The 22,505-nt window shown below is 39.0% G+C and overlaps 1 protein-coding gene across 2 annotated transcripts; it reads right to left on the bottom strand.

Moving 5' to 3' along the window:
* Positions 1-506: 506 nt before the first annotated feature.
* Positions 507-21,212, bottom strand: cd99 (CD99 molecule). Of its 2 annotated transcripts, XM_046052697.1 has the most exons (11): positions 20,958-21,197; positions 17,260-17,292; positions 15,663-15,713; positions 14,422-14,454; positions 13,354-13,401; positions 12,092-12,172; positions 9,578-9,610; positions 9,164-9,184; positions 4,277-4,390; positions 4,111-4,164; positions 507-3,005 (listed from the first exon to the last, which is right to left on the bottom strand). In XM_046052697.1, exons 1-11 carry the CDS (start codon positions 21,019-21,021, stop codon positions 2,977-2,979), a joined length of 561 nt encoding a protein of 186 aa, XP_045908653.1. In that variant the 5' UTR covers positions 21,022-21,197; the 3' UTR covers positions 507-2,976. The 2 variants fall into 2 exon arrangements, with proteins under 2 accessions (XP_045908653.1, XP_045908661.1); XM_046052705.1 differs by lacking the exons at positions 507-3,005; positions 4,111-4,164; positions 4,277-4,390 and adding an exon at positions 7,021-8,653 and having other exon boundaries at positions 20,958-21,212.
* Between the last annotated feature and the right edge of the window lie 1,293 nt (positions 21,213-22,505).

Genomic DNA, 22,505 nt, shown 5'->3' on the forward strand with positions numbered 1-22,505 from the left:
CTGGGTGGTGCCCCATTTGAACAAGAAATTAAAGCATGCTCAAGTATTAATATTAATAATTTCAGAAACATATTGTAGGTTCACTACAGATGGGTTTAACTCTATAACTAACTATAACTAAAATAGTTTTGAATTGATTATTGTCAGACAATAAAGCACAAATTATTTAAAACACCACTATCAGCATGTATTGATTATCTGAATATTAATGACTAATAAGCATACCACAAATATTTATCATAGCGAGTCACATTGGTCAAATGTTCGGAAGAAAACAAATGAAGTTTACTTTGCTTTGACTGGATTAAACCCCGCTGAAACAAAGTGCATGATTTGACGTGCTTTTACTGTGCACAAACATATTTCGATCATACATACATACATGCAGTTGGATCCCTATGATCTATTTATAGAAAATAATTACCACTTAATTCACAACATTGGTCATACTTGCTCATCTTGAGGTCAAGAATTAAATGGGGAAGCGGGCCATGACGAAACAGATCAACTGTAAAACACAACTTTTATTAAAACATGTACACACACTTTAAATCCACTCACAAAAGTAACATTGATCCAATCATCAGATGTAATATACCCGGCTTAAGTCTATGCTTGTAAAACTGAGATAAATTCTAATACAAAAGTCTCCAAAAAATGCACTTCAAACTGAGATCCAAAGCACAATGCAGCATCAAGCCTAAAGCAAAGGTCAGCAGGCATCTATACACATTATTTTTAAGTATTTACAGCTCTCAACGGTGCAATTAATTTGAATATTTTACCATCATACTAATCAGAATCCTCTGATACAATCGTTCTGATGTGATTATAGCTACTTTATGTGCTCATAAAATGATGACACATGGGCGAGTCTGAGAGAACGACCATGAATAACACAATGCAGAGTACTTGTTGATGATCATAATTGTGGATGAAAGAGCGTTACTCCTCTACAAAGGCAAGCAGAAAGTGATTAAAAGCCGAGTAATAAAACTGATCAAATACGCGGACTGCAAAAGATCAGGTCATTTCTGTCCAATATTTCGATTCCAAAAAGTCTAAATATGACAACCTGTCCGACAAAAATCATCTTGTTTCAAGAAGTTTGTAGTAACAAGTTTTGATGGTTTCATGTTTCACTTGCATTAATTATTTTTGATCACTAGAGGGCAGTGGAACACATCATTTAAACCTATAAAGCGGTTCTGGATAAGATGTTAGTTGACTATTTACACACTGAGTACACAGAGAGCAACATCAGAATTGCGTTTGTGTCTGCTTGCTGAATGTAACTCATATCTGGCTCTTCATCTTCTAAATGCTCTGTGTGCACACCAGCTAGTTGCTAACTTTGATGAGAAATATTCCTGGGCCTTAAAACCAAATTAACAAGCTAAATAAAAAGGGGAATTATCTGTGGGTTTACAAGCACCACATTTCACATTGTCACTTTAATCGCTGTTAATATAAAAAACACTGATTACTGCAGCTTTAAGAAAATTTGATTTAAAGAAGGAATCAAATCACAGAGAGAAAATGTATTTTGCAGTAGACTTATGTTGGCTCAATCCCCAACATGACGACAAACAAAAAGCGGATTCCTGTACTGTAAGTTACATTTACATGATAAGCCATCTCACTTCCAATGACACCTCACTAACATTGTGTACAATTTATTAGATGTGTCGGCTTTGTGTTTCATAAACTCCATCTGCTCGCATCACAATCAGCATTTCATATTAATTAAAGCTCCTTCTGCTGGATTCAGATCCAGCTCTATGATGATCATGTCAACACAACAACTTAAAACACTTGTGTTTTGCTGTAGATAGGATAACTGTAAATTCTCAAATAGCTGCCTCAACTGCAGATAGAACCTGACCTTCATCTGAAAGAGGCTTTAATTTTACTGTGTTTCAGGAATTTGTCGTTTTGTGCCGAACTCGTCACTTCCTCCGTGTTTTCACAGCCATGTCAATCTCACCACTCTGTTTCTCTGAGCTTCTCTGACCCAATAGAAATAATGTTTTGAATCACTAATGATTTCCCTCCATCACTGCCTTGGGTTTAGTTTGAAACATCTGCAGGAAGAAGTCTTCACTTTCATTGACAGTCGCTTAACGACAAAAAAAGTAGAAGTCATTGGAGTGAATTAGTGACTTTGTGATAGACACAGAGCAGCGGGAAGGTGAGTATGACATGACATGTGAGCCACCAGGGTGCAGGTACAAGTTATTTAACAGCCTTGATTTGTTTGCGCTGGCCACGCCCCTCGTCGTTACTTGAGTAAAGGCTTCTATTTGAGAATTTACGGTACACGGTTAAGGCAGACTCTGCATTAAATGGTTGGTTCACAAAAAAAAAGTAAAAGAAAATATCTCAACACCTGAGCAAATCACCTGGTTTGGGGGAACAAACCCTTTAGGATTTAAGGTGCTAAAGAAAATACTTGACATCCGTTCTAAGCCAAAATACCTCAGGATCCTTCTTAGATGCCAGCTGGGTGGGGTCCGCTCAGGTTTCAGTTTGGACCATCACAGGAGAGAATCTTTTCTTTTTATTCCACTTGTATGATGCAGTAAACCCCACCCAGGAGCAACTATGTTAAACTAATCACACATATTTATTTGCAAAACCTATAGTGTCAGAGTTTAAAAGACAAAACAACACAACGTATTCATGTTTACAGAAGAAGTTCCACACAAACTAAGCTCTGTGCAAAACCACTGCCTGTTGAAATCATCACTGAACAACATCTAGGATTTAAGTTTTGTTAAAAATCAAAAGAAAATAAACGATATTTCTAACTAACTTTATTTTCAGTTTAAGTTGTATTTATGGTTTAAACTACAGTAAGACCCAGAGAGAGTCTAATTTTCTGACCAAAGACGACAAATGACAGCTGACTGGAAGATGATGAAGTTGAGTTCTGTGGAGAAGGCCACTGACTTGTCTTGTGGGTGCAGGAGGGGTTTAGGATGACTTGAGCAGGTTGCTGAAAACTGAAATTTGAAAGAACAGAACATTGAACGCAGAGAGTCTGACTGGATTCAAGAGTCCCTAAAGCCCCAAACCCCAGTCTGTGGAGAGCAGGCGCTCAGCTCACTACCCGCTGCTGACCACCTGATGTCAGGCTACGCACACATTTGGATTTGGTTTGTTTACTAAGCGTCACCTCACGGATACTGTGCTGCGACAAAGTGTATGCTTCAGTGACAGCATTAACCTCCTGGCATCCTATGGATCATTTAACAGATGGGTTGACCCGAAACACATACTTATGTTCTGTCCTACCACTTTGAGGTACTTGGTGCCTATTACTTCTCCTTCACCACAAAGGGGAGTTTGAATATGATCCACTTTTATGATGTTATAATGAATTAAGTAGTTTAAATCAGCTCCAACTCCAACTTTAGAATCTGGCTCAGCCATTAATGCATCAGGAATGATCAGAAATCAATAATACACTGACAAGCTAATCTGGTCTTCTGATACTCTGAGTACATCTAGCTGCTAATAATTCTGTACTTGTACCCAAGTAAGGTTTTAAATGCAGGAGTTTTACTTGTAATTAACTACTACCTACTTTTACTGAATGATTATAAATGATGTAGACGCTTTTTCCATCACGAGCCTTACGACATCTAGTTGGTAATAGTGAGTGTAGATGTTTGAGATAAAATCCAGCAAACATCATCCTTCCATCCTCTGCGACACATAGAAAAAGGCTCAACACAGGCCTGGTCAACGTCAAGATGACCGGAGGAAAATATCTGACCCTGACCGAGGGCGGGTTCAAAGGGCACCCACCCAGGGATCTCTGAAGGGTTTGATGAGTGTGAACATGATGTTGCGAATCATATGCTATGGCCTTCAAAGTCACCAGTTCTCAACCCAACTTAACACCTATGAGAGATTTTGAAGTAACGTGTTAAGACAGCATGCTGTTTGTCCCTGCAGCAGAGCTCCCACTGAGTTCTTTGCAGGATTCTGTCTGGTTTTACTTTCATTTGTCACCCACTTATTTTGTAAGCAAAAACATGTCTTTACAGTAAGTATCAGAAGATTTTTAATTCATTTCAATAAAAAAAAGAAAAAGAAACCTACCTTGAGGATCAGACTGAGTACCATGCTGCTCTTTACCGCTCTCTGGATCTGCACCTAAATAAAGAACATTTCTGCTGTGACAACACTATAACACTTCCTTTGATTTGTGCCTCATGGCCTTCTAAAAACATCAAGTGTTGATGCGTTAAAAAAAAAACATACTGACCTCCCTGCAGCTTAAAGCAGAGCTTTTTCTTCTGGTAAGCAAAGTAACTGGATGCTGCTCCCAACAGAGCGACTCCTATGGCACTCGCAATTCCTGCGATCTTCCCAGATTCAGCTAATGCAGGACAAAACACACACACACACACACCTGACGGTTACAGCAGACTGCGCTTTCATATAGCAAACTCAAAGTTTGTTTACAGTTCAGTCAGTCTGTTCTGGGCCTGTATTCATCTAAAGGTTTGGGCATGGTAGTCGTTTTAGCTTTGCTATTTGCAGCCGCTTCTAGCCCAGCTGCACCTGAAATACCTTGCGTGTCCACAGTTCAGGGCGGCTGTGAACCAGTGATCAGTTCGCCTGTTGATTGCAGATCACTGTGCTGCTCCACTTTCTTCTGGGTTTTTATGATAGCTGTTTCATGGTTTGGTGTTGTTTTTATGTGACTGTTTTTAAGGCTTTTGGTTGATATTGTTAATCTATAGTATATTAATAATGTATTTTGATTTAATCCCTACATCTCTTCCCTATTGGAGGCATTTTTTAACCTCCGACCAGGCCGGAGAAGGAGAATTAATAATTGTTTTTTAACTGACCTGCCTGGTAAAAAGGTCCAAACAAACAAACTAATAAATTTAACTTAAAAATGAACAATCCTTGTGACGAGCTCTGAGGATAAATGTGATTAATCATGTGATCACTCGAAAGCTTGGTCAAGGGACCAACACAGGAGCTTTTAGGAACTTTTCCCCTCCTAAACGTTATCTTAATAGCATTCTTAACTGTAATGCTGCGATATAAAGTTGATAAGAGTTCCAACACGGTTCCAAAACTGTGAACGGCCATAACCTCAGACTTCCACCAGGCGGCGGCCAATAACCTTTGATGAACTTTGCACTGGCAGGACACAACGAAAGGAGAAACTGAAGTCAAATTATATGAAAGTTGAACATAAGCAACACAAAGACAAAGAGGAGAATCAGTCAGCGGTGAAACTAACGCAGGAATATAAGACACAAGAGATCCAAAAATGCTGCATTGAAAACAGAACGCAGCCACCCTCCAGGGTGGGGCGGGGCTCAGAGGCAGCACACAAAGGAACTGAAACACACTGGCTGCATGAATAATACGCCTGGCATGACTTTAAAACCACAGTGAGTCATGAGTGGAGGAAAGGTGTCTTGTGACAGTGTAGTAGAGTAGGGCGTAAAAACAGAAAAGAGAAGCACGGGATGCCAGCCGACAGCACGACTTAATGCCGGAGAATGCTGGGCAGCATGTGGACTGTGTTCTTTTTGCAGGACACCTAAAAGGGTCCAGGGGCCGGCTTAAAGCTAAGGGGTGCATCCTATCCTGTCTACTGTTAAAGATAAAAATGATCACGCATTTATTAACCCTCTGCACCCTCAGATGATTTCACTCGTTATCTACAAGCCACCACATGTTACCTCCAGGATGAGTTAGTACACAGAAATGTCATCTATTGAAATTTCAGTGGTACTTTATGAAAAGAAAACCTTGAAAATGTTATGGTTTTATGTCTATGTCAACTGGTTTTCAACACACATCTGCATACGAATGGAGGGCAGCGTCACTGTCAATCTCTGAACTCGGCTCCCGTGGGTAAACTGTCGGCAGCGTCGGGAAAAACTGTCAGTACTGCATCGTGAGTAAAGGACTAGCAGGCAGTGAATGTCATTTCCATTTCAGACCCAGTGTTTGGCTTAATGTTGCACACCGTAACACAAACTTACAGTTGCACCTTGTCCCAAACTATATATTACCAGTCTTATTATTAGTACTAGTATAAGAAGTTTATTATATAACTTATTATTTTCAATATAACAGTATTCTCTTCCATTTCCATTGTATATTATATATAGTATTGTATTGTTATGAACACACACACAATATTAATACATAATAATAAACATGTATTGGAACTAAAGTTCCCATCATGCAGGTGAAAGGAGGCAAACAGGAAACATAGTGTTGACATGTAGTTAAGTGAGCTAGGTGTGGGCTTCACCTTGGGCATTTTTAGTCTATATTTATTTACATTTTGGTGAACCTGCAGTTCCTGTTTGCACTAACCATGGGAAGCAACATGCAAAGTAGATTACAACTGATGCTGACGAAAATGTTCCTTATCAGGAAAGAATTGAATTTGAGGATCATATTTTTTGTCTTCTAAGCAGATTTATGGATATGTTGACCCTGACAAGTAGAGCTGCAGTATTAAGTAATCGATTAGTTGTCTATTATTTTGATAATTAATGGATCGCTTTAAGACCTTTTTGAAAGAAACATTGAAATTATGTGATTTGAGCTTCTCAAATGTGAATATTTTTAGGTGACAGTAAAGTGAATCTCTTTTGTTTGGTTTTGGACAAAACAGCACATTTGAGAACGTCACCTTGGGCTTTGGGAAACACTGATCGACATTTATCACAATTTTCTGGACCTAACGACTAATCAATTAATCGAGAAAATAATCGACATATTAATCGATAATGAAAAGAATTGTTTGTTTCAGCCCCAGGAGATTTTTTTTTTTACACAAATTGCATCAATCAAATTTAAAGAGTTCAACTGAAATATTAAAGTATTAACACTAAACCAAGACAGGAAAAAAATATCAGGAAAAAATTAGGAGCCCCTACAAGGCTTTTAGCAGTTTTAGTTTTTTTGTGCGTTTGTAGTGCAATCAGTCAGTCCAGCCTCGCATGGATCATACATCAAACACTGTTCCAGAGCTTTGTTTTATTCATGTTCATTACACATAGACTCAAGGCCAAACATAAGAAAAGCTTTAACTACAAAGAACCCACCAAAAATAAATACACTGCCAGCTACCAAAGAGTACACAAAGAACAACTCAGAAGCTAAAAAGGTGCCGAGGGCGATAAACCACCATCTGATCAAATATCTAAAAGTTAAGACAACGAGATGATTTTAAATGGGAAGGAAGACCATTTCGGAGGTCGTTTGATTACTGGCTATGTTAAGAATGTGTGCACCCTGCACGCCTGAGGGAGCTCCAAGGTGTTTGCAACCAGGCGTGTCCTGGCATGAAGTGATGACAACTGAGAAGCACTCACAGACAAAGACTTCTAAAGATGCAAACATAATGCTATTTTCTGCAAGGTTACTAAAATATATTTGTTTGGAAGTCTTTAAGTACTTAAAAACTCCTGTACATAAACTTTAAGAGAACAGATGTTTCTTATTATCCAGTACCAGGGAGTCACATCGCTCTATCCAGTAACTCATCAAATCAGACACTTCATGGGAGCTTTATGTAGTACTAACAATGACCTACAAAACTCATTGTATATTCAGAAAACCACCAGGCCCGGTAATACATTTGTGGTATCTTCTGCACCATATATTAAAAGAAAGTTCACACTCCCCTGCAACATTAATGGTGTAAACTGACAACATACCGATGAGTCACGGCATTCCCTGAGCAGGAAAGCTGGGTGGAGAGTTACAGCATAAATGGAATATTTGTACACACCCAAACACAATAAAACCCACATCAATCCAACATTTAGAGCTGGTCTGCCAACGCGTTCTCACTCTCAAATCATCACATGCACGCATTGTCAAGACCCATCACTTTGTAAGGCACTGGGAAGCCCCTTAGTGTTAATATTGTGGGGGAAGCTCTGTAGCATCAGTTATAAATGCTAAAAGCCGGTGTAAGATATAAATAACAGAAATGTCACAGTAAGGAGGTGGTTGTGGTGGACGGGTGGGCCAGAAACTGGACTTTTTAGTGATGTGTGTTATGTAAGTTACGCAAGTAACGTCAGTGAAGTTACTAAAACTTAAGTATGTTTTTTTTTTTTTTAACCCAAAACCATGACCTTTTCCTAAACCTCACCAAGATGTTTTGATGCCTTAAATTACCAAATTGCGGCGTTCCCGTTGCATGTTCACTGTTGCTAACTTGACCGCAGGTCCAAAAACGACACACAAGGGGTGTTGAAAAGCGACACCAAGGGGTCTTGACCAAGTGTCCGTTTGTGACGAGTTGAGAGTGAGAATGTTTTGGCTCTGCAACAGAATAACTCAAGAGTAAAAAGTATCCCAATGACCACGATCTTGCTTTCCTCTAGAAAAACACGATTCCTCTCCGATTCTTCACTTTTCCAACACCCTGCTATTTAGTCCATCAGAACAAAACACTTGGAAGACCTGAGAGCCAATCAGAACAGAAACGGACTGACGGCTCATGGCGCAGCTTGTAGCAGGTCCATGGCCCTCTCTAACACAGACGTTAATGTTTGCTTAAAGTTGGACATCCACATATAGAATTCCTCTGGAATGTTAGCATTTAGCATCTTCAGGATTTGGCCCCACAGAAGGTCTGGATCTGCAACGACACACAATCGTAGCAGGGTTTTAGCCAAGGAAACCAGACTGAGGGTACCAATATGAGTATATACCAGTATGAAACCGAGCAAAGGATCAACCGATCCTCAGAGACGCCCGTTTCGTCTGGTAAAGTTAAACTAAATGCAACTTATCAAATCTTAGCGATCCAGCTCACGATTACTATATCAAGATGCTACAAATAGAGTCTGACGAAAAGACGAGGTAATGAGCTGCTTTCAAAGCCACAAGCACAACGATTAATCAATATGTGACGACGGCATGTGGAAGAAATAAAACGCGATCCGACCGTTGGATCAGCTACAAAACAGAAGCCTTGAACACCAACTTCCTCTAATGCAGGAAACAGGAATGTACCCAACAAGAGCTCGAGGTCAGATCAATTCTGCAGGGGAGACGTCACAATGCCTCACTGACAGTGACAGATCGCAGACACAAAGACAGGAAGCAGAACCAGAAGAGCACAGAACAATATCAGAGACGGATTTACCTTGAGGCTGATCAGCACCACCTGTGAGGAACAAAGAAGGCAAATCAATCAATGTTTATGATTTTTAAAGTGATAAAAGCTAATATGCAAGACTTTCAGTCCTTAGTATAGGTCAAGCTCCCAAAACACATGATCCCACATTTCCCATAATGCAAGCTCTTTTTGTTAGATCTTAATTGGAGTCCAGTCCCGAAACCTTTCTTGCTTTGATCCAAATGCTAATGCTAACATGCTCCCGGTGTTAACATGCTGATGTTTAGCAGGTTTGATATAGACGTCAGCAGAACCTGCACGGACGCTTCAGGAACCCAAGCGTCATTCTCGGCTTGCTGTCAGTGCATTTTTGCTCTTCTTTATTTACTTAAATGAATTTCAAACTACAGCAGAATAAAGTATATAAGAATGAAAACGTACCCTGAGGATCGTGGCCTGGGTCCACTGCACGGCCTGGATTCAAAAAGAAAAAGAAGAAAAGTCAAACTGGAAAAGTTTTGAGTCCCGAGAGGAGGCAGTAGTGAAAATCTGGCTGTTACAGATTTGCAATGGCTCTCTATAGAGAAATGGACACAACAGAGCAGTGCAACTGTCTCGTCACCGTGCTTCCTCTACAAGTTGATGGGTAAAATCCCAGCAGAGACGTTCTGGGATCAGGAAGCTGCAGTTAATAGCATGTTTCTGTAGCTGCCCCTTCATGCACAATCTGATCTGTGGCTCTCATTCCACTGGAGAGCCTGTGGGTTTTTTCCCTTTCCCTTAGTAGAAGAACAACTAATTACTTCCATGCTCTGACTAAACAACAGTATAGAGACACAAAGACAAGATTTTCCAAAATAACAAGCAGCGTCTGCGTCTGCGGTCACAATGAGAATGTTTAACCTTTAACATCCAGAACTCATTATTTACTGTATTTGTAGTTTATGGACCTCTCCAGGGTTATGTGGGAGGGTATTTTTGGGAAGGGAATCTGTGTTCACAGATAGAAGGAATCTGAAGGATAATAAATTGTCTGAACCGGGACATTTTGAAGTAAGTACTGTAAAACCTCGCGCAGACTACACGACTTGTGCTGTTCAGACTACACCACTTGCTGTCTTGTAACGGAAATCTTGCAGTCAATAAAGTGCTTGAATCCTAAATCTTGAGTCTCAACTCAATTTAGGGACATAAATTAAACAACAATCGTACAATAATGCAACTCAAACAAAAGCTAAACAAAAACTACACTTGAAAGTTTCGGAAACTATAAACCAACTGCTGGTTATAACACTATGGTAGGAGAAAGATTAATGTGATATTTACTTCATGATCTGGAGTAAATGGGTCACCAGTAGGGTCTCTAAATACAGAATTTATATCTCATTTCAGCCCCACAATGTGTCCAATTGTGTAGATGCTTTGTATAGTACAGTTCTTTATTGTGTTCTGCACGTTCACACACACACAAAACACGTCTGACAAAGATCGGATGTTTCTGCAAGCAGCCAAAATCTGCTTTTACAGAAAGGCACATGCCGTGAAACCCCATCATCCTGCGTGAAAGCAGCCTGAGCACTCAAAGTCTCCCATCTCTTTAATTGTACACTACCAACTGTTTTCACTTCCCTTCGGGCAACATGAAAATATGATCAAAAAGTGGCACGTGACCACCATGACACCTACAACAGTCAGATCAAGAGTTTGTCAGCGTTTCCATGACAGTATCTAAATGTTGTGCCACTCTCTTGAGGCGCTCAGCTTAGTTGAGTCAGTGGTAGTGAAGGACAACAAGACACAACAAGAGAAAGAACGCTAAACAAGGTTAAAACCACACCCAGTGACCAAATATTATAGTATGTTTATTAAGCAGAATTATTACAACATCCAACAACATGTTTCTGTGGAAAGGATAATGTAAGATAATATTGCCATGTGTGTGGTTGGCTTAGTTGGTAGTGTATGCGCCTCTCAGTTTCCGGGTTGTGCGTTTGATCCCCACATTATCTTTTCACATGATCACAATAAAGCACGTGCGTCCGTGCTATTGGTCCACAATAATACTATGGACGCTGATTTTCATTTCCCCAGCATCCCCAGGCAGAGGAAATTCCTGCGCTTGTCATTCACGGATATCCAATCTCACATTTCACGACGGCTATTTTAGAGGTGTGTCATGCACGCCACAGACTCTCTGGAATGCCCTCCAGAACTTTTCAAAATAAAAGCTCTCATTTCAACTTGAAAAAAGCATTGCTGAAAAAAAGAATTTCTCACACTTTTTGTTTGCAGGTAGAATCACTAAAGAGAAAGTGATCATGTGAGGAAGTGTTGCTCTCATGGCTAAGATCAGTTTCAGCATGGGCCCCTTGTTGCCAACCACTGCTGTAAGGTTTCACCAACCAAATGAATCAAGCCGGTTTTTCATAAAACTAAATCCAAGCTGAAATACTTTGTGACTTTCATCCTTTGAATTAAGTTGTCCTAGAAGGCTAATCATGCTATTGAGTAATTTTCATACTGGTTGCAATAAACAATCGGATAGTTGCCTATTTTCCATCTTTGCTGCGCAGGTTCCCAAGTATAACCAGGGAGAAAATTTGACTCCATGAATTCTAACCAAGTTAAGAGTTTTCTGGGCTTTAAACTATAACATGAAGTCCACTTAAAGTGCCAGTGTGTAAACCATCAGCAGAGTTTAATTTTTGGGTCTGATGTCAATGAAGTCAAAAACATCTGATAATAAATTTTGAAAAACTGCTCAGTGACAGCTTAAAGAACTACAAAGTAAAATAACACTGTATGTATGAAGACACGTGCTCATCCATCTCAAGTGTTAATTGTATTGGAAACATGATAAATCAAACATCGAAACAAGGCTACGTAGAGCAGCAGCAGAGGAATTTAAAGCCAAATCAAAATGAAGAAACATTTAGGGTAGAGCCGATGTCTTACCTCCTGACCGGCCTCCATCAGGCTTGTAGTCCCCACCACCACCAATGTCGAACAAGTCTTTGTCATCAAAAGTTCCACCATCTTTAAAAATAATCAACAACACAATTCATAAAAACAGTGATTCCACTCACATACAATTCACAAAATGTACATTACATTTTCTTCACTTGAATGCATAAAAGGCTCGTAAGTTTATAACTAGTTTATTAGCTAGTCAATTTTTAATTCATTTGATTCAAATAACACACCCATTATATGACACACACTATATGGAAAAAAAGGACCAGAACGCCTACTTTTTGGAGGGTGTTTAATGGTGTGGTCTTTGTTAAGGGAAATCTTAATGCTACAGCATACAATGTAAAACAATAGTTCTTCACTTGAATGCGTAAAAGGCTCGTAAGTTTAAAACCTGGGCGGCATGAGAGATAAACCTGCTCTTGTTTTATCTACTGTTAGCAATGAAAATACTAAAACCAAGGAAGTCTCAGTCCATCTCTTAATACTGTCTGACTTCCTGTCTGTGGCTCTCTGATTTATCTAAGAAATAAATCACTCACAAATGTGCAGTTTCATGTCCTTTGCTTAAGCAGATGCTCAGTGTAGCTTTTATCAAACAGGAGGAAATAGTGCATTTGTTTGGGACTATATTGAGAGGCGGATGAATCCACACGTGGTGCTCTAGTGTGTGTTCTGCTGGGGAAGCGGGACGGTGTATGTGAGTCAGAATAAACTACAGAGTGTGTTTCATGATGGTCACACAGTGCAGCAGTGAGGCTCACAGGTGTTATGATGGTCACACAGTGCAGCAGTGAGGCTTCATTCCAACATAGCCCTGTTTAACCCTGCTTGTTTGATTAACTTGCAGAGTTGGAGAAGCAAAACGATTGATGATTAAAATAAAATAAAAATCGCAAAATTATATTTATGTGTCATCTATGTGAATCCAACAGCCTTGGAACTAATGCTAGCTTTCTACTGTCACATGTTGTTGCTATTTACGCTGAACTGTAACCTATGAAACTCTGGTGATGAGTTCAGCTGGGGTTGCTGGAGTGTAAATGTCCAAACATCCAATAGAGTCTAATCGTGGATGATGCACTTATGTGGTACACCTCAACGACGCAGTTGTGCCCCAGTAATGTCATTTAAATGACTGGTTCACCTACGTCATAAAAAACAATAGCTCTAAAGCTCAGCAGTTAAAAGCAAAAATATCAACATGGCTAGAAACCACAAGAAGTAAGAAGGAAGAACCCTACCTGAACCTCCAGAACTAGGTTTCTTGGGTGCCTTCGTCGTTACCTCATCTGCGGGAAAATGAGACCACAAAACTTTTTTAAAACAATCACTGTTAAATCTGAAACATTCATGCAGTATTAAAATAAGTGAACATGATACATACATATTAAGATACTCCTCATACGCCTCAATTTTTAACTCATTTGATTCAAATAACACAAAAATATGTGTAAAATTATAATGCTATTGTGGATTCATCCATTTTAACATAGTCCCCCACAGGCTTCCATACATTAGACTCCATTATGTGACACACACTATATGGACAAAAGTACCAGAACGCCTACTTTTTGGAGGGGCTGTGTTTAATGGTGTGCTCTTTGTTAAGGGAAATCTTAATGCTACAGCATACAATGTAAAACAATAGTTCAGCCTCTTCCTGTTTTAACATGACAAAGCCCCCGTGTACAAAGCCAGCTTCATAATGAAAGGGTTTTCCCAGTTAGGTGTTGAAAAACTTGACTGGCCCGCACAAAGCTCTGACTTCAACCCAATCCAACACCTTTGGGATGAACTAGAATGGAGATTGCGAGCCAGGCCCTCTACTGTGTAGTTGTCGCAGCACTTTTGTCCATATAGTGTACTGTCTGACTGAAAGTGGGCGTGCAAATACAGTATACAGTCTATGCATGACTCATGACAGTCAAGTGCAGTTTTATATGATGTGTTAGCTAGTCTTCGCAAATCACATTTGACTTGGAAAATCTATTTTTCGTTAAATCTTCCAGCGCCAATTCTTGTAGCTATAAGTGAACATGCCATGGCAAAGATGAGTAAACTGCAGCACTGATCACTACTAACTGATGCATCTTTGGCCATGGTACCAGTCCTGGAACGGTACAGGACTCGAGCTCAAACTGTTCATGTTCTTTTCATCTGGTTTATTTTTAACTTTACATCACATGACGAGCTAAACCAGGCCAGGAGCTAAGAGTGAGCAGTACAACAGTATAAAGATGTCTCACTTTACCAGCTGTTAGTGATACCAGAGGAAAAACAATGGCTTTAACTTGCAAACTGTATTTTACCTGGTCCAAATGCATCAGAAAGGTCTAGTTCACCTGCAGAGGAAGAGAAGTAGAAAGAAACACATACATAAGTCCAGAAAACTGTACTGTTACATTAAAAAATAAAAATACAAAGTAGTTATCTATTGGATGGATTTCCATGACATTTTCTACAAACATTTAAGGATGAATTGGAATAACTTTGTTGTTTATGGGGTAAATCTGAATTTTCATCTAGCTCAAAATTTCTATTTGTCCAATACTTTGATTTATGACTAAATACCTGAAAACACACTGACATTCACATTAGCCTCAGCTGTCCTTCGTGTCCAGTACAACATGGTAAACTAAGACGGTGAACATGGTAAACATCACACCTTCTTACATCAACATGTGAGCACTGCATAGCTGAGTATGTAAGCGTTTAGACATTTAGCTTAAAGCACCACTGTGCTAAACTACAGCCTCACAGAGGTGCTAACATGGCTGTAGACTCTGAGAACCACCGACTGCTAGTCTTATAAAAACTAGTTCAAACAACACCTGTTGTTTTTTATATTTTTCTGTGTACAAGTGGTGTACTTGGGAAAAGACCAGGACTCATCAAAAACACAAGGATTCATCCTCTGTGGTTCATGAGTATCTACAGAAAAGGCAAGGAAATGTGGCCAATAGTTGGTGATAGACAGCTCAAACGACAGCAACTGCACGCTTTCTGGTGTGTGCACTCATGCAACAGGAACCAGACAACCACAAGTAGCATTTACCAACCTCTGCGTGACTAGATCTGGATCATGGTGTTATCTTGGTTGCAGTTGTGTATCGCAAAGGAAACTAACAGTATGAATGGTGTAGTCTGTGTGCAGTGCTGTGGTGCTGTTAGACTTCAGAGTGAGACAGTGGTGAAACATCCTGCACTATAACACTCTGATATGTTGGTACTTCTTGCAAATAAAGGTTTTTACAACCCACACATGACATGTTCGGATATTGCATGTTACAGTATCACTATGTGTGTAATCTGTAGAAATTGAGCTTCCTTTTCGGTTTCTCCAGTACAGGAATAAATGCTTTCAGGAAAGAAAGTCTTTTTAGTGCTAAAATAAATCTGATCAGTAAGCTGGACTATCCTGTCCAACCAGGACACAAGAAAGTACTGTTAACCATTAAGGCATAATGTCCCCCTAACTTTTAAAATTCAGACCCCCCTCATCTTTATTAATAGCCTGTTATTATTCTGGAACAGATAAAAGTATACACACCACCAGCTTTAGGTTTCTCTGGAGCCTTCGTGATCTCTTTGGGCTTTTGTGCTAAGGAAGAAAAAGAAATGAGCAGTGTTGCTATCTGACAGCAAGTCAACATTTCTAGCCGGCATCGTCTCCACCAACAAAGTTAACTTAGGGTCCACTTACTAGCTTTTTCTGGCACTTTGATAAACATCTCACAGTCTTCCTCAGCAGATAAAGAGTTTACTCAGTTGCGATGGCGATCGATCATTATTACTATATCAATTTTTTAACAATGACGGAAAAATACGAAGGCCGACAGACTGAGTCTAAGGGCAATCTACCGTATTATTAAGTAACTCACATGCAACCACACGTAGACCACCTGTAGGAGACCCCCTGCGCAGTGGCAGTGTGCATATTAATTAGCTCTTGTCTAGTAGTCTTGTCTGTGATATAGGGCTGGACAATAAAACAATAACAATAATTATCGCAATATAATAAAAAAAATAAATGTTTGATTTTATTCACTTGAATCATACATGAAGTAGGACTTAATTTTTCTTATTAAGATGTTCATTCTGTTGAGGAAAAAGGACTGAAAAAGCTTTTACTCTGTTTGACTTAAAGATATTTGTTGACAAAGATTTTATCATAATGGTTTTGAATGTTCTACCTCAGATTTGTGAAGTGATCCACTGTTTGGCATCAAGGGTTGACCATAAATAAGAGTTTAAAAAACAATAACCATCAGGTTTCTTCTACTTTCACTTAGGAGCAAAAATAAGCCTTGAAACTTGGAAGAAACAATGATTTCTTACTTATCGTGATAATTATGGATATCGAAAGATATTAAACTTTTTTTTGTGATACCACATATCATCCAGCTGTAATTTGATATCACGTCCATTACCTCGTTGTTTAGCTGGTACTCTAAATTGCCTTGTTGTTGAAATGTACTAACTAATAAATAAACTTGCCTTGCCTTCATATTTTCTCTCCATGCCCTTAGAAATGCTTAATCTGTAAATTCTGTATATTAAAAGTTAGTGTGATCAAGTTGTTTTTGAAAAACTATTAAATAGGGTATAATTATGTCTCATTATCATTAATGTCGGACAACGAGGAAGTCTAACGTAACCTCTGGTCATGACAACGGTGCTATCTCCATCCCCTGAAGTGGATTATGAGATGTGAATGAAAGCTCTGGGAAAAAAAGCTTGTAAGTGGTCTTGTTTTTGTTCAACTATGTCAAAGTATAACCTACATAATAAATACGTTTTAGTCAATAATGAGTCAAACTTAGATTATAAATAGATACATGTGATACTCTGTATTTTCTGCAAAAACAAAATATCTGAAAGGAACCCGATGGCAGTCAGATCAGGTCATGTGGTAATTAGGATGCACCACATGATCTGAGTTGATGCAGAGACCCTACCAGTCTCAGTTAGACTTACCTTATTGACCTAGGACTTTGTTTATGTCTGCATCGGGTCAGGTTACTAACTGTTTGAACCATAGAGAGACTGTATAGTGCATGCATTTCTAACTAAGAATAGGGACACAGATAAAATGGCATTAACATGTTGTGATTGTAAAATGTCCTAGTACAGAGAAAGTCACTTACTGACATCATCAAGAGCATCGAACAGGTCAAAATCTGTGTGTGGAAGACATGAAGAACATCATTACAAATCAACACTGGTAGCAACAACTTAAACTGCTGTACAGAACTGCATAAAAGTCACCACTGACTCACAGTCATTGGTTAGTTTTGACTAACTAACTGCAGTGTTCTTCTTCTGAGTACCTATGACTCTACAACCACACAGTTTTTCCGTCATAGTGGAGCACATGTGTTCTGTGTTTGGGTGTTGCAGGGAGTCACAGTGTTTTTGCTGGCTGCCATGGCAGCGCTGACTGAAACACTGAGCAGCTTTGAAGCATGAGTCACCACTGAAACTAGTGAGCTGCCAGTACTCTTTGCACATGAGGCTGTAAAACACACAGCAGCGTGCCCGAGTTCTGCTTCGTGTATTAGTAACCTCACAGTGTCAGTGGGCGATTATCACAGACTACAATATGTATCCTGATACAAGCTTAACACTATCTATTCACAAACAGAAGAGCAAACCAATGCAACAAAAGGCAGTTTAAAACAGTGACTGACTATGAAACCAACACTTCACAACAAAAGCCTTCCAGCAACAAAAAACGCACAGGAAAACAAAAAATGAAATTAACCACCAATTTCACCAAATTCACCAATTTAAGTCTTGAAGTACTTTTACAAACCATTAGGTTAAAAATACAACAGCATAAGTGATCACTTCCAACAAAACAGCACAACAGTAAACAACACAACAAAGCAAATGTTCTACAGTAGGCTGAAGCTACAGCTCATAACACCTACTCTTACAATACCTGACCTATTCGATGTCGTACGTAACACCAAATAAAAACTTTCAATATTCCTACCATACTAATGCCACAAGCCGCAATGTTGTTTAACTTTGTCTGTTCAAGCTGCGAAATACACATTTAAAAATGTCAGTATTTTGTGCATTGTTCCATTATTTGGAAATCCCAATATTGTCCACAATAACCGCAATATGACTTTTTCTCCACATAGTGCAGCCCTACAGGACATTAATGAACATCTACACATGACAAGTAGTTTCCAGTCCAATACACAATAAAAAATTACCTGTATTTGTATTTTTACAAAGTGCTAGAAATTGGGTGTTTATTCCAACAACTGACCTAAAAGACCAAAAAAGGGCGTGGTCACCCAGACGCATGGTCAAGACCCCCCCAATGGGGAGCACCTTATCTCCATAGTACAACGCATTGGGGGAAGCCCTGTAGACTCATTTTTGAATGCTATAAGCTGGTGCAGGACATAAATAACAGAAAAGTCAGAGTAAGAAAGTGAGAGGGCCACAAAACAGTTTGTTTCTTGTGTCAACACTGATGTTTTTAGTGAAGTTAGGTAAGTTACTGAACTAACGCAAGTTGAGTCAAGTAAGTAACGAAGTAGCTTTGATGACTAGATCTAACCAAATGCTGACATTTCACAACATTAAACACTAGTTTTATTTTGAAAGTTTAACAGGACTCTGCTTATTTATTGTTGCTAACTTGACCGCGGAGCCCTACACGCTAAAAGGCGTTAAAAAGCAACGCCAAGGGGTCTTGACCAAGCGTCCATGAGTGACGACTTAGGAGTGAGAATGCTTAATATTTCTACAGTCTACACAATTATCCTCCCGAAAAACTACACAATCTGACTGGCGGGCCTGCAAGAACCCAGTCACCCAACACAATGAAGCGCGCGGCCTACATCTATTCTCTGTCCACAGCAGCCCTATGAATAAAGCCTGACCCCCAGGTGTGACCTCGAGCATGGTGCACTTGTGTGCAGGGTAAAGTCAAGTTTTAATTCACTCGTTCAATCAATGAGTCTCAGCTGAATACAGGGACTGAGTTTGCAGGGCTCAGTCATGGTCATTTAACTTGAACAATGAATTCAATCAAATGATTTTTTTTCAGAGAAACTCAATGACTCAATTGAAATGTCAACGTCACAGGGTGATTTTTCACTGGAAGGACCTCCATCCAGAATGTATACCGTAAAACTTCAATTAGTAGCCCGTGTTTCTATTTGCTTCAACCCCTGAACTCACCCTGCCTACGTTTGGAACAGGCCTTAACTTCATTTTGCACAAAACTCTTGCTCAGCAATGATGAGAAATATAAAACATGGCTTTTTCTTTGTCTCTCTTGTTTACCATATCGCCAAATCTAAATTGTTTTCGTAACATTAACTGATTGATTGAATTGTGGAGAATCTAACTGTTTGTGCAGTCTAAGCAGCTTAGAACTATCTCAAGGACCCGATGGACTTTAAGAGGTTTTAAACATCCAGAGAACTTCTATAAAGGCGTCTAAATGACACCTGTGTTTAGTTGTGAGAAGTAAAAGGGACAGGCGTCTAATTGGGACTAGGCCTTTAATAAAAGTTTCACAGTGTTGTCACAGTGAAGTTAATTTTGAGGCACTCCTTAATTTTTTTCTTCTGTGGTCCCTACTATAAATTAATTTTGCCTATTCCCCTCTGCCCTAAGTGTACAGGGGAGCAGGAACAGACATGGAGGTTCTGTCTCACGAATCCATGTAATAAACAGTAATAAAATCACCCCGGTGTCACATCAACACAATGGACCGGTCACATCAGCAGTCAAACTGAACTGATCATAACTTCCTGATCCTCTCAAATCAAGCCAACACATGTTTCCTTTAAAACTGTTGCTCTGGTGTAGGATTCAGGATGTGAAGCTGGCCGAACTCAGTGAGCTGAGGCACGGGATGGAAAAAGGCATTTAGCTAACTAACATTACTAACTGCCACATAGCTACTGGTCTGTGGCAAATTCTACAAAAGTTGCAGCTTCTGTCGGGCTCATTTAAAATGTCCCTGGTTATATAATAACCCTAGCTGCCAGAAATACTTAGGATTGCCTTAACTTAGCCACACGTCTTTCCTTAAAAGGCAAGACCTCAATCATTGGCAGACAGTAACTAAGTACATTACTCAAGTACTGTACTCAAGTACAAATTTGAGGTACCTGTTCTACACTGTACAGCTGAAACTATTAGTGGGTTAACACAAAGTTAACTGGCAACTATTTTGATCATTTAAGTAATTTTTTGTGTAAAAACATTTCATGGCTCCAAAGTCACAAATTAATTATTTTAAAAACTTGAATGTAAAGTTAATAATGTTGATGTTTGGGCTGTTAGTTGGATAAAACTAAGCATTACGAAGGTGTTACTTTGGGCTCTGGGTAGCCTAAATGTGACAGCATTTCCACTTCAGAATTTTTACAATCAGTCAAGTGATTAATGGAGAAAATTATCAGCAGCTGAATTCTTAATGAAAATCATTACAAGTTGCAGTCGAATACAAAATAGTTCAAAATGAGCTCCACCTCAACAACTAAAGCAGTAAAATCCAGCTTTTACATGAATGCATGAGGAATAATGATCTAATGATAGCCCATAAACGCACAAGCAACAGTCACAGGAGACATTTTTTCTGCAGTGAGTAACGTACTTCTAATGCTTTAAGAAGGCTAATTTAATTTACCTGATTATACTTTAATACCTTTACTTTCATAACACTTTCAATGCAGTACTAACTTACACCAGAGTATTTTCACAGTGGTATTAGTACCTTTAAAGGATCTGAATGTCCACCACTGTCTAAAATACATACTATAATAATTAAGTTACACAACCTATAATTGTGTTCCAATGAGCTTACCTTGCGTTAAAGTTCCAGAAACAAGAAAAAGAAGTAAAACAGAAGCACTCAAACAAAGCCTCATGTTGGCTTTTCCTCTTTAGCGGCTACTTAAGTTTTTAGGAAACGTTAATGTTTGGTCGAAGCTTTAAAACTTTCTAGCTACGTTTTAAAGTGTCTCGCTTTGCGTAATTATCAAGCTCTGGCACAGACGTTTTCCACGATCTGAGGCACTCAGACCGCACAGCAAGCCCCGCCCGGTGTCATCTTACAGTTTGCAGGGCGTCAACTTTGCCTGGGAAGGACAGACGGGGTGTGGCAGCTTTTCAGAGGGACTTCATGTATGGCTTCGTGCTGATCCACCAGACACGTGCATGAAGGCTATGGAAGCCCATTTCCGCCACTGTGATGACAAAAAAAGAGATACTGTTAGTCATTATAATGAGAATATTTCTCTAAATATTGACTTAATATCTGAAATTAATGACAAACTTTCTCAAATGTATGAATTTACACATCTAAATAATGACAGTATTTTAAAATAAGGACTTAAATAGTATCTCAAAATAATGACTTTGTATTTCTAAATATGACTTATAGTATCTCTAAATATTGAGTTAATGAGCTAGCATCTCTAAATAATGACTTATAGTGTCTCTAAATAATGTGTTAGCGTCTTAAAATAATGACTTATAGTATCTCTAAATAATAATAATAATAATAATAATAATCTTTATTTGTAGAGCAATTTTCAAATACAAGTTACAAAGTGTAAAGACAATAATACCCAAAGACAATAACACAAAAACAATACAAGATAAAAGCATGAAAACATTGAAAAGACTAAAATACACGTTTAAGATAAATATAAAATTTGTAAAATAGAATAAAATAAAGTCAAATAAGATCGGGAAAGGCTCTCCTATAAAAGTATGTTTTAAGAAGGGACTTAAAAGAGTTCACTGACTCAGCCGACCTGATTTCCTCGGGCAGGCTGTTCCAGAGCCTCGGGGCCCTGACAGCAAACGCTCTGTCCCCTTTAGTTTTCAGTCGAGACTCTGGAACAGACAACAGACCTCTGCCCGAGGATCTCAAGGTACGTGCTGGTGCGTATGGGACTAAAAGGTCAGAAATATAACAAGGCGAGAGGCCATGAAGAGCTTTAAAAGTGATCAATAGAATTTTAAAGTCAATTCTAAAACATACTGGGAGCCAGTGTAATGAAGCTAAAATAGGAGTAATGTGGTCATATTTCTTTGTTCTGGTTAAAAGCCTGGCAGCTGAGTTCTGGACAGTCTGGAGTCGATCAATAGATTTTTGGGTTAAACAGGTGAAAAGGCTGTTGCAATAATCCAGGAGTGATGAGATGAAGGCGTGTAAAATGGTCTCGGTGTCCTTAAAAGTTAACATACAGTAGATCGAATTTTTGCTATATTTCTAAGTTGATAAAAACATGATTGAACAAGCTTTGTGGTGTACTGCTCGAAATTTAAATTACTATCAAACCAAACACCAAGGTTCTTTGCCACAGGCTTAATGTGATTTACTAGGGAACCAGCAGATGGCAGT

This window comes from Micropterus dolomieu, linkage group LG01, assembly GCF_021292245.1.
Source record: "Micropterus dolomieu isolate WLL.071019.BEF.003 ecotype Adirondacks linkage group LG01, ASM2129224v1, whole genome shotgun sequence".
NCBI classification, from domain to species: Eukaryota; Metazoa; Chordata; class Actinopteri; order Centrarchiformes; family Centrarchidae; genus Micropterus; species Micropterus dolomieu.

Bases quoted from the DNA above. Each gene is read 5' to 3' on its own strand.
- cd99 (XM_046052697.1), bottom strand. From the start codon at position 21,021: ATGAGGCTTTGTTTGAGTGCTTCTGTTTTACTTCTTTTTCTTGTTTCT. The intron at 9,611-12,091 runs GTAAGACATCGG...TTTTGAATCCAG, and splicing joins TGATGGAGGCCGGTCAGGAG to GCCGTGCAGTGGACCCAGGC. The intron at 4,165-4,276 runs GTCAGTATGTTT...TTCTTTATTTAG, and splicing joins CTGCTTTAAGCTGCAGGGAG to GTGCAGATCCAGAGAGCGGT.